The sequence below is a fragment of the Patagioenas fasciata genome, chromosome 1, assembly GCF_037038585.1.
Source record: "Patagioenas fasciata isolate bPatFas1 chromosome 1, bPatFas1.hap1, whole genome shotgun sequence".
Lineage (NCBI taxonomy): Eukaryota > Metazoa > Chordata > Aves > Columbiformes > Columbidae > Patagioenas > Patagioenas fasciata.
In genome coordinates this window covers 212,234,351-212,247,283 of record NC_092520.1, presented here as the reverse complement: position 1 = coordinate 212,247,283, position 12,933 = coordinate 212,234,351, and the positions used below count along the sequence as shown (strand labels likewise).

The 12,933-nt window shown below is 43.8% G+C and overlaps 1 protein-coding gene across 1 annotated transcript in view; it reads left to right on the top strand.

Annotated features, from left to right (window-relative positions):
* PLXNA4 (plexin A4) overlaps positions 1-7,274 on the top strand; it is a 488,679-nt gene extending 481,405 nt beyond the window's left edge. Inside the window, exons 31-32 of the mRNA XM_065829757.2 lie at positions 102-252; positions 994-7,274. Coding sequence (XP_065685829.1) covers positions 102-252; positions 994-1,089 — 247 coding nt within the window. The 3' untranslated portion in view covers positions 1,090-7,274. The remainder of the gene's footprint in view (positions 1-101; positions 253-993) is intronic.
* The last annotated feature ends 5,659 nt before the right edge of the window (positions 7,275-12,933 follow it).

Here is a 12,933-nt window from a genome sequence, read left to right as displayed (position 1 = left end):
CCTGAGAGTGCTAAGTGTGTCCTTTCTCCTTACTGTTGATGGTTTTCATCTCTTGACTCCCTACTCCTCCCCTCAGAAACACCTGTATTTCTCTCTCTCAGGTACTACTCAGACATTGCCAAAATGCCAGCAATCAGTGACCAGGACATGAACGCCTACTTGGCTGAGCAGTCTCGCATGCATATGAATGAGTTCAACACTATGAGTGCTCTCTCAGAGATATACTCCTATGTTGGGAAGTACAGCGAGGAGGTAAGAGCCTTGGAGGGGGAAGAGCAGTTCTGCAGGACTGTGGGACAACACACCCACTCCCAGGGCCCAGCATGTGTTTCAGATAACTATTTTCATCCTGACTAGGGGGATGATGCATTTAAGGAATGAAAAGTGAGGCCTGGGATCCAGAAAGGTAAGATCTGGGATGACTGGTCTTCCCCATGCTCTTCATCTGGATCCCTGTTAGTTTTGCCTCCAATTATTGGTCAATCAGATTTAGCTGGCTTACAGTAGTTGATGGTCAGATTGTTACAGAGGAGCCCTACATGAGCTCTGCATCACGTGTGGCCAAAAGTTGTTCAATCACATGCACCCAGTGCAATTTCAGACACTCTAAAGCATCCACAAATGGTCCAGCAAGCACAACACAGGGACTTAAGGGTGACCAGCATAGTTCTGTGTGTTGAAGGTCAGGTGAGACCCTTCAGGGCATCTCAAGTGGCATGGTGAGATGATGAATAAAGCTACTAAATAATCAATCTCCAATATAAGAATCCATTTGATTGGTTGCAATCTAGAGGTCTGCATTTAGTCAGATCAACCCCAGACTGCCTGCGTAGTTCCTTACTGGCTGACTGACCTGCTTTGCATGATCTAAGCTAAGTCTGGGACCTACCTTAGAGAAAGATAACCCTCATCTTCTGCTGTAAGATGCTGGAATCAGTCCTTTTGGGAGAAAAAAGAAAAATCCCTATAATTTCTTTCTCTTTCCTTTCCCAGATTCTCGGAGCCCTTGATCAAGATGACCAAGCTGGGAAACAGAAACTTGCCTACAAACTTGAACAAGTCATAACCCTCATGAGCATAGACAGCTGAGAACTGTCCTGCCAGGGACACCCTGGGAGGGATAAACCAAGTCGTGCCTCACTCAAGATCATCATCTTTACCAAGTGCAAGTTTTGATCGGCTGTAAGCAGAGTCACCTGAACAGCAGTCCTCTCTTTCATTTCTTTCTCTCTCAAAATCTATGGACAAAATGACAAAGCCCCAGGGGTTAAAAGAAAAGACTGAAGAAGAATCTTGGCTCTGGGGATATTGAGTCATTCAGGTGGAGCTCTCCTTTTCACAACTTCACCTCTGCCTTTGCCCTAGAGAAAAACTCTTACACGCAAAAAAAAAAACCCTATAAACCCTCTTCTAACATCACATCATCACTCTACAGATGGGCAATTGGGAGGTCACCTCTGTCATGCTGCTTTAACTGCCCTCCAAGAGCTGTAGGCTCGGGTGAGGACATGGGAATGAACTCAGTGTTACTAAAAGTCTCCTCAAGGGGAAGGCGACCTGCCTGCAGGGATCCTGGAGGGCAGGAGCAAATCGAGATCCTCTCTTGCAGAGCCATTGCAACTCTATCTCTTGAGAGTGACCCACTGGGAGAGGAACCTCAGCGCTCCCTGAAAAATGCCACAGCTCCGTCCAGAGTGGGACCATTGTGGCTTTTATCTGCCTGGGCAAACAGCGGTGTAGCTGCTCTCTTGGGGCAGGGGAAGGGTCAAGAGGGGAGGAGGAGACCAATACTCCCCTGCCAATGTGTTTCATATGGTTATTCTTATTTTTTGAAGAGACCTGTGTCCCCCTCTGTCTTTCCCATTGTGTCCTGTTGGTCATAGCACTGCAGCAAAAATGCTCTGTCTGCTCAGTGGCATCCCGTTGGCGCTGGTTCTGTTCCTTCTGGCAATGGACATTGCAGCATCTCCCTCATTCCCACCTCGGATTGGAAAGCCAGAGCCACAAGTCTAATTTTGTGCTAGACAAGGAGCTCAGCCTCAAACACCAACCAGAGGGATTTTTTTTTTAAAAGCTGTTAGTTCTTTCCATTTTGTTTCCTCGACTGGAACAAAGCTATTGTTTTCTCATGGTGGAATATCAGAATGGCACTGAAGGGCTTGCCATGAAGCATGGTGGTGCGTAGGACTGATTGTAGAAACTTCCTTCAAGTCCATTCCTAAGAGGAAATATCACCACACACTTTGGAAAGAAATCTTGGAGGAAATCCAAATGAAACACTGCAAAATGTTCTTCTGCCTAGATACCCCCAGCTGAACTGCATGTCTTCTGGAGGTCTCCGAACCGCTGTAAGCTTATCTGCCTTTTTGATGCCAATTCCTGGCTTTTCCTCTTCTCCATTTCTGGAATCAACAGGCCTTGCTGAAGGCACAGTTGCTGCCTGGGAAGGAGTTGCCCTCTCTTTGCACTTACTATCCCTTCTGAGATAACTGTCACCACAGGACTCTTGTGGGTGATTACCTTATCCTATCCCCTGCTCAGCTTCTCCAGAACAACATCTCAATCTGTTTCACGGTCAACCAAAGAGTGAGCTCCTGCATTTCTTCTGCCTTTGGCTCTTCTTTTCATACAGTTACCAGTCTGAATAACACCACGGTTCAGCATAGTGGGAGATCCTCAGGGTCTGGAGAACCTTGCATCTTGTAGACCACAGGAGGCAAGAGCTGGATCATCATTCATCTCACCTGAAAGGAACAGTGCTCACTACCAGATGGAAGAGTGGCTTGATGCCACGGAGCATCAGCCCACATCCATCTCACACCATCCTCAGAGCTACAGCCTGGATCTACTTTGCACCTGGAGGGAGGAAGGGGTAAAGACAGGGTGTGTAAATTGATTACAGAACGAGTACTTTTGGTTTTATTCATGCTTCTTGTTAGCAAATCAGAACCTCTTCAGAACGATAGATCGTGAGTGCGTGTAATAGGGGATGTGGTGCGAACAGGAGTCAGTCAGCAAGTGGGTTTTGTTCAGCCAAGCAGATACACATGTAGACAAGTCTTTGTAAAACCATTTAAAGCACAGCAGTCCAAAACTGGATGTGTGCGTGGGGAGAATATCACAAGGTTCACATTGAAACAGCAAACTTAGGGACACATCTTGGTTTCAAAACCCCAGACATTTCTCTCTTGATTATAATTATTATTATTTTGTGCGTGTGTGTGTGTGTGTATCTGTGTGTGCGTGTGCATTATTTCCTTTTTAATTTTGCTTGCTTTCTGTTTGATTGCTGAGCCGATGGACTCATAATGCACCTTATGGACATCTCAGAGTTGTTAAGAGGCCTGCGCATTGGGGGTGATTTGGGTTTGGTTGGTTTTGTCATGATTTTGTCAATTCATTTAGTAATCTTGGCGCATGTTCTGCATCCATTGATTATGGCTGTGAAAGTGGGGTGGAAGTCCCACCAGAGCCAGCGGTAAGAAAATTACAACAACAACACAAAACACAATATTTTTTATAAGTACATTAAAAAAAAAAAGGAAAAAAAAAAAAAAGAAAGAAACCAAAGGTTTTGACAAACAAAGTGCCACAAAAAAATAAATATGGACCCTATTGTCATGCCTTGTGCTCACAGCTGGATGGTAGGAGCCTAAGGACAAATAGCTGGCTTAGAGGGAAGTGGTTATGAGTGATGGGCTATACTGCCTGGACATGCGCACATGAAAGGAAGAAGAAGCTGTTAAAAAAAAGGTATCAAAGTGAACTGGTGTAATCCTGCACTGGTACTGAAGTCAGAGGAACACCACAGGGGAAATATAACACTCACCCTGTTTCTTTTTGATGTTTTCAGGGCTGTGTTTTTTGTTTTATTGTGGTTGGTTTCCATTGTTGTTATTTTATTTCTTCTTGCTGGTACGGAGTTTTTCATCTGTGATAGACATATATGTATTTCAAGAAAAACTTGAACACCTCAGAGACACTGAGAATGAAGCTCTTAGTGGAAATGGGAAGCATCGTGAGATTGGTATCTTAATCCTTCCCAAATTTCCATTTAGACATTTCCATTTTCTCTCCACCTTCTTCTTGCCCCCGTCCCCAGGATTTAAAAGAAAATCTGTAGTTTGCTTCTCTTTGATTTCCTCCTTTTTTATTTTTGTTTTTCTTTGTTCGGTGTTTGAGCTGGTTTTGCTTTTCGCTTGGAAAATGTGCCAGAATTGTGATGTAAATGCGTGGGCTTCCTCCCTTGTCCCCTTCAGTGCCCTCCCCATTTCCAACCACTGTCCCAGCATTCCCCAGTCTATGAGAGGTCTTGGCATCTTTCTTCCCAGCCTCACCTTTTTGAGCTAACTATTTTTTAAGTGCATGTAAAAATACAACTAAAAACAAAGACACAAGCAGAAGAATGAGCCCTACTACAACTCAAATACGTTCTTTTCCTGTTCCTTTGATTTGTTTCCCTTGCCTGCCTTTCCACACTTGACCAAAAATGCCCGATAGGTGTTTTTCAAGTCACATGGAAAGAACTGGAGCCAAAGTCCCTCAAAGTTAATGGGCAAGCTCCTGATATCCAAAATATGCCAGATGATAGGCTGATCTTTATGGGTATTTTTCAAACACTGCAATCAAGACAATGCAGCACCATCAGAAATGGGGAAAGTGGACTCATGAGGACTCTTTGTGGTCCTACTGAGAGTTAAGATGATTTCTTCACTGCAGGGTTTGCTCTGGGACTTTGTGCCTCGGTTAGAGGAAAAAAAAAGATGAACAATCCATCTACAAACACATCGTGTCCTCCTTGTGAGTGTACTCACCTATCAATGACACAGTGATCTGAGATATAATCCATCATGTCATGTGCTTTTGCAAACTGAGCTTTCTGGTGAACACTGCTATGGGAAAAGTTGAATGTTATTTGGAAGAAAGTATTAGAAATTATTAACATTTGGACAGCACAGGGGAACTACTGAAGAGGAGAAATGGAGCCACCCAAGGGCAGGTTTCTCTCCCAACATGCCTGAGTCCTTCTCTTCTCGCTCTTCATTCTACCCTGAACATATCTGAAGGTTGAGTCCAATGCAGCATACACCAGCTTTGCTCCATTAGGTAATTTTCTCACCTGTAGTTTCACCACTGTAGTTGTCTTCTGATAACTCTTTGACACTGGAAACCGTAACAAATGTTACAGCATGAGATTTATGAGCAGAATTTTGATTGGTATGTGCTTTAACTGAAAAGTGATACCAAAGTTTCCAGATCTTGTGCATTAGCCCACAGGGAGGTGCTTACCATGGAAGGAGAAAAAACAAGCAAATCATGTGATTGTCATAATTATTTTTAATAACGTTATTGAAATCTGATAGATGTAGATTGTTAAGCATCCTGTGGCTGTTCTCACTGTTGAGTCAGTCAACATGAAGATTACACATCCGTTCCACATTTCCTAAAAGCCGGGATTTCTACGGTGTAACAACCCAAGCATAAACCAGACAGTATCAAGAGGAAAATCGTATAAAATTAAACCAAGACACAACATGTAAATTTGTCCTCCCCCAAGACTTTAATGAAGTGCTTTGGAAAGAGATTATTGTGTGGAAGACTTCCAAAGGAAGATTGGAAACTCCTTAGGTAAAGGAGTGTTGGCATAGCCTCGGTGATACCGGGACAATTTGCTGTGTGAATCTGATGAGTAGTGAAAGAGTTGTCCTCTGGGGCAGGTGGAGGTCTTGGGATGTTCTAGTTCTTGCCATTCAAACTTGGAATGCTCTGAAACAGATGGAGTGAACCTCAATGTCATCGTGTAAACCTAAGCCTCCTGGCCATCTACAGCCTGAGTTTTCTTGTTTTGTACCCAACACTGTTCCCATTTCAGAGTTTTGTTGGGTCCATGGAGTCTTGCGGTTTTCCCTCACCTCTGCCACTGTGCCATACCCCTTCCTCAAAAAACATTGTGTTGTCTTACAAGGGATAATCATTTTGCAGAGAATACTTTGAAAACAGAGCTTGTCAATCATGTTTTGTTTGGGATGGCTCAGTTCACTACACTGTTAGAGAAACACCCAAGGGGACTCAGGCTTACAACAATGAATTAATTTGTGGAAGGATGTCAAAAAAAGAGGAAAAAAAAAGTAAAATTTTAAAAAAAGTAATTATTTACACTTGGGAAAAAAAAACATACACCAAAAAACCCAGGGAGGATATAAAGCTGCTTAATCAGCCTGTCACATGTGTGATTTCTGTTGTTGTCACTGTTGTTGTTTGTTCATTGGGGCTTTTTTTTTTTGTTTGTTTTTGGTGTTAATCTTGTGTTCTAAAAATGGAGAGTTTACCTCAAGAAATTCTTTCTGCTTGGAAACAGATCACCTCAGAGACACTCGCAGCAGAGAACGGTGTTCAGGGAAGCTTAGTAAAGTGAACCTGAGTGTAGAAAATTGGGGGGAAACCAGGACATTTAGGTTATTTCAGCATCCCTTTCTTTTGCTGGTGTGATCTGGTGTGGCTCCCTGACTCCAAAGGCAGCATTTCCCAGTAGGAGAAGCTGCTGTTGACTTTCATATAGACTGAGACATGAGAGCCATTTGTAGAAATCAAGGCACATGTCCAAGCTTGCAGTTCTTTCTGAAGTATCTTAAGAGAAACTCGGTGTTATTTAAATTTTTTATGCTGCTCTTTCTCCAATTCCTGGAGAAAACCCACTTTCCAGCCCAGAATGGGGTAAGGAAGCAGAGAGATTAGGTGCTAGCTAAATGCTCTCAGTGTTTTCCCCAAGGAATCAAGACGAGACGCAACTGGATTGTTTAATGTCACAAGACAGGCCCTTCCTAGTGTCTGACCCTGTGTCTTGGACATACACACGAAACCAGAAGTCTCATTCTCTGTTTTGCTAAAGCTTTCACCTTAAATGCAAAATCAATGTAAAGACATATCCTTTCACTACAGTGTTACTAACAGCCTCAAAGAGATGTCAAGACAGCATTAGAAAGGAGGTTGGGATCCTTTTTCTTAGGTTGTTGTTGTTGTTGGTTTGATTTTCTTTTGAATTGATCCTAGTTAAAGATAAATAAAATCTATACTATTTAAATTGGAATCCCGTTGTTACTTGGTAAAGGCAAAGCTTCTGTACCTTTGTTATAATTAATTGTATACCTGTGTATGTAAATATAAGGCATTCCTATTTTGCAGTCCAGAACGAAAAAAAAAAAAAAAAGAAAAAAAACAAACTATTTGTAATATAGAATAAAGTTTATTAAAAAAAAATAAAGAAATAAAAATGCCCCAGACTATGATTGCTGCTTTCTGTGGCTAAACAGAGCCAGAGAGAGGGAATTCAAGTGGAGGGGAAGCATGAGACTGGAGACCATGTAAGTGTTCAAAGCAAATCAACTTCACATGTACACCATAGAAATCAGAGAGTCTTAGAATCATTTTGGTTGGAAAAGACCCTCAAGATCACCAAATCCAACCACTAACTCAACAATAACACTAAACCATGTCCCTAAGAACCTCAGCTACACATCTTTGAAACACCTCCAGGGACAGTGCTTCCACCACATATCACTTCTCTCTCTCTCTCTCTTTTTTCTTTCTTAATTTCACTCTCACACAAGAACTCATTTATTAGGTTGTTTGAAATGTTTTTTGAGAGCTGAGATCCAGGCAGATGATTCCTTTCCATGTGCCTTTGGGGTGTCATCAGCTGTACATTTCGAAGATGAGTGAGCAGTTCATGAATGCAGGGATGCTATTAATGGAACCCTATCCTATGATGCTTGAAAGCCCTCAGTGGGAGCCAGCCCCTGACTCCTTGGCAATTTCAGAAGAGTAGCAATAGCCACAGTGGGTTTCAAACCTGGAAGAGTCTCAAGTGGACAAACAAACACCTCAGCCCACTTACTTCTCTGTCCCTAGATGTCATGAGGCTGCTGCTGGGGCAATCCCTGTGTGCAGCACTCATAGCTGGCCATGAAATAGGGAGAAATCCTCTGTCTTCAGCATCTATATCCTTGGCTGGAGGCAGTTAGAATCATAGAACCATTTTGGCTGGAAGACACCCTCGAGATCATTGAGTCCAACCGTTAGCCTAACACTGACACTAAACCATGTCCCTAAGAACTTCATGATGGATGCCTCTCCAAGGCAGAGGAAAGGATCAACAACCTATGGGCAGATCTGCAGTTGTGTCACTGCCAGGCCTGGTGTCTCTTCTCTGCATGCATATTCAAAGGTGTAGATGTTCCCAAGACAGTGAGAAATGCAACCTACATCTTTCTCCTGCCTCCTACTCCTCCCACATCCAGCAAGAAAGATCAGCTGATGGATGCTCCAGTTTCTAGATACCATAGCTTAAATCAAGAGTGGAAAATCCATTTTTCCTTTCCCATGCCCACTCCCCAACCCCTTTGCTCCCCTCGTCCTACAATTATTATCTTATGACACTGTGTTTTGAATGCCTCTTGCAAAGACTAGATTTTTAATGAAGGAGGTCAAAATCTCTGTGACTAATGATGGTTTGGCCAAGCCTGGGCTGGGTTTGCAGTGCTGTGACACAGGTCTACATGGTTTATAATGCCAGCCTTACCATGGAATCATAGAATAGTTTGGATTGGAAGGGACCTTCAAAGCCCATCCAGTCCAACCCCCTGCAATGAGCAGGGACATCTTCACCCAGATCAGGTTGCTCAGAGCCCTGTCCAACTTCACCTTGAGTGTTTCCACAATTTCTATTTTAATGTACCCCAAAGGACAGGAAATTTTACCTGAGACACCTCAGCTGAAGTCAAATGAGATAAAAGATTCACAGGTGCTTTTCAGTGACCCTGGTCTTGGAAAGCCAAACTTATTTAAGCAAAGCCAGGTCCCTTTGGAGGTGGAAAGGGGACAAGATGGTGGGGACTACTGAAACTAGCACCTTTTATAATTGACCAGTCTCACAGCAATGAGACATGGCAGAGGAGGTCAGAGCTGTGTCCCTGCTCCATCCTTACGTTCTGCATCCCCCAGCAGATACACAGCCAGTGCTGCTCATAGCCACCAGCCTCCCTCTCCTCACAAAGCAGGAACAATGCTTTTATCCCCACTGTCATCCCAAGCGCTGGGCAGTGGCATCAGCATCCTCACCAGCTTCCTCTGCCCGTGTGTGATCCCAGTGATTCCCACTGCTCCACTTCTCAGTCCAGATTGCACACCCAGAGCTGGTGCAACTCCTGCCACTCTCTGAAAGGCCTCCATGACCCACCGAGGAATGAGAGAGCTGTTAAGTTTTACGGAAAATGCAGACCAAGGTGCGAACATAAAGCTTGTGGGAAGCAAACACCTTTGCGCTGAACTTGGATCTGCAAGTCTCAGCTTAATGGAGAATGTGGAAAGGAAGCAAGAAAGTGAGCTTCAAAAAGGAAGTGGTAAGATGGAGTTTTGACAGCCTTTGCAATAGGCTTTAATAAGTGTGTGAGTATTTACAGGTGAGCATCATACATATGGCAACAGACTGACCACATCTAGCCATGGAAATCATAGAATCATAGAATCATTTTGGTTGGAAAAGACCTTTAATATCGAGTCCAACCATTAACCCAACACTGCCAAGTCCACCTCTAAACCATGTCCCTAAGAACCTCATCTATGTGTCACCATCTATGGTGACTCTGCCACTGCCCTGGGCAGTCTGTTCCAATGCCTGACAACCCTTTCTGGCAAGAACTTTTTCCTAATATTCAATCTAAACCTCCCCTGGGACAACTTGAGGCCATTTCATCTCATCCTTGCCTGATACTTGGAAGAAATGAGACATCTCTGTCCAGTTGCTTCTTGGGACACAGCAAAGGAAGAGTCTTTGTCACCCAAAAGGTTTCTCATCAGTCTTCCAGTTCATCCCAGCAGCAGGTCAGTCAGTCACAGGAATGTGATGCTTGTATAAATATCGCCCATCAGAACCCTCCAGGCAGCACAGTGAATTGCAGGAACTGATGCTAGAAAATGTGTGCGAAGAAATTCTTCAGATTTCAGCTATTCTGAACCAAACAAACCAAAACACACACCAAAAATACCCAACCCAACCTAATCCAGGCAAACAAACAAAACACAAAAAGAAAACCACAAAACAAAACAGAACAAAACAAAAAACAACAAAACCAACCAAACAAAACAAACACAAAACACCTCTAAAGAAAAGAGTTACGAAGGCTTCTGTTTTCTGGGGACTTCTTAAAACCAAAACTCCAAAACTAAAATATCTCACAAAGCTTCCTTCCAGACTAAGTGGTTGCGCTTAACATTTACACAAGAAATTATTTTGGCTGAGTCTCTGCCAGACGTCGAGTAAACACAGAGAGAGTGTTCCCATAGAAATAACAGCTTCTGTGTCCATGAGACTGGACAGGAAAAGGAAGAGGTGTGGAGGAAACTGAGGCACAAAGAGGTGAAATGGGTTGCCCGCAATCACACAGAAGCTCAGAGGCAGAGCTGAGGTCTCCACAGCATATTTTTTCCCAGAATCGATCAACCCAGCCACTATTTTTGCAATTAGACAACAATGTATTACATATTTGTTAGAAACCATAGGGCAAGGCATGGTCAGGACCTACACCAGGATCCTGTAGCTAGACCTCATGTGTGATACATACAGGTTTCTCTTCAGAGCCAAGATCAGGAAGCAACACAACACCAACCATTCCCACAAAAACACCCTTTCATGCATTAAATTGGGCTGCAATTACTTAGCACAGCCAAACAAACAAATTCCAGGCTTGTGGTAACTCCCTGTTGTCAGCTGTAAGCTCAGAATGTTTGGTTTCAAGGGGATTACATGTGTGGGCTTGCTACTACTTAGTGGAGAATTTACCTATTGATTCAGCAAGAGCTGCAAGAATAGGAGTGAGGAGAAAAGAATCTCTGACACGGATATGTCTGTAACAGGACAAGACATCAGTCTGGTGCCTGCTGGGACACTGGAGATCTTGAGACATCTCAGCTCCAGGTCCTGTTGGCTGTGTTTGCAAGTGCATGACACGGTCAACACAACTGTGCCGAAAGCACCAACCACTTCTCCCAGTTTCAGCCTCTGAAACCAGTCTGTTCAGCTCCCATATGGGCTAAGCTGGCTATTCAAGGCCAACCAGTCATCTACAAAGAAAACAGGAACCATCTTCGCATCGCTTCACTAAGATCATTAATATTTCTGGCTGGATTTTGCCACTCCCAAGCTACAGAAAGAGGCATTTCAAAGCTTTCCTGCTTTTACCGTCCACGAGAGGTGGTGTCCATTACCTACAACTCAGTCCATCTCTTCTTCAAGCTCCTCCACTGAGGAAATGGTGAACATTTGCCTCAGCTCTGTGACATCCCTGGTGTAAATATCATCCCCAAAGTGCCCCTCAAAAACCCAGCAGGGGACAGCTTGGAGCCAGTTTCAATTCTCAGAGGAAAGCTGGGAGCCCATCTGCAGCTCGCCTTCCCAAAGCAATCCCAGATGTCAGCTGAGAAGGGCTATTTCCAGTATCCTGGAGAGCATTCAATTTGCCTTTATTATTTCCTGGTTCCCTCACTTGCTTTCTGACACTTCACAGGTTTGACTGCCTGTATCATATTAAGCTGTTCCCCCCACCAGTTCCCTTCCTGGAGGTTTTTCTGGTTGAGCAGAGTATAACTCCAGCATCAGCTCTTTCATGCCTCCTCGATATCACTTGAATGAGAGGACCAACAGATTCCCCCTCATTTGTGTACAGCCTCAGGTTCATTATCCTCACCAAGGTGATGAGAATGATGAGGACCACAAATCTGAGTCTCTGGCCCTGGAGACACCTGCTAGCTTCAGTACCAAGGTGTGTCAGCACACGGTATGACAAGAAATTCATTCTGGGATTAATGAGGTTTTATTCAAAGCCATCATTAAGGGGCCTATAAGATGGGGACAGACTTTTTAGCAGCGCCTGTTGTGACAGGACAAGGAGTGATGGTTTTAAACTAAAGGAGGGGAGATTCAGGCTGGACATGAGGAAGAAATTTTTACACTGAGGGTGGTGAGAGCCTGGCCCAGGTTGCCCAGAGAGGTGGTGGATGAACCATCCCTGGAGACATCCCAGGCCAGGCTGGACGGGGCTCTGAGCAACCTGAGCTGGTGAAGATGTCCCTGCTCATGGCAAGGGGTGGCACTGGGTGACCTTTGAAGCTCCCTTCAACCCAAACCATTCTATGATTCTAAGACTCTATGATCATAGCAAGATGTCTGCAAAATCACCTCTCCTCTTGCTGGGAAATCACCTGAGTGGCTGTGGGTGTTTCCTTCTGTGCCAGTTGTCCTGTCTCCCTTCACAGTCACCAGAGAAAAATGGATCCTTCTGGGATACGATTCATCTCATTACAACCTCGATGGCTAAAATAGGTCAGCGAATGACAAAGGAAAAATCTTGTTTCCTCTTGCTGACCCTACGGAGAACAGGGGGGACTAGCTAGATAAATCCCCACTAGTGGGTCTGCTTTAACCTTTCTTGTTGTAATTGTTTTAGGAAGGAGAATGTCTCTTGCCGTAAATACAGCAGAACTCTGAACTCTGTGGTGTGCCCTACGTTCCCACAACCCAGCAAGCATTTGAGAGGAATGCAGGAATCAATTTGGTCTTTTGCTTTCAGCTAAGATGTTCAAAGAAAAAAAGAAAAAAGGATAATAACAGTTTTAGTATTATTTTTATTATTACTCACTGCTTTGTATTTCCTGCATTCTCATAAATTCTAATGGGAAATGTACTCACTGACCTTATAATTCCCAACACCAAACATGATGCCAAGACATCTCCACAGGCCAGTTTTCTTTCAGTATGCCATATGGGATGCAGCCCTTGTTCCTACAACACAGGCAAGCAGATCATCAGTTAGTCACAATTCATGACACACAAACATTTTATGGGTAGGAACATGACAAGCAGATAACACCACCAGGCAT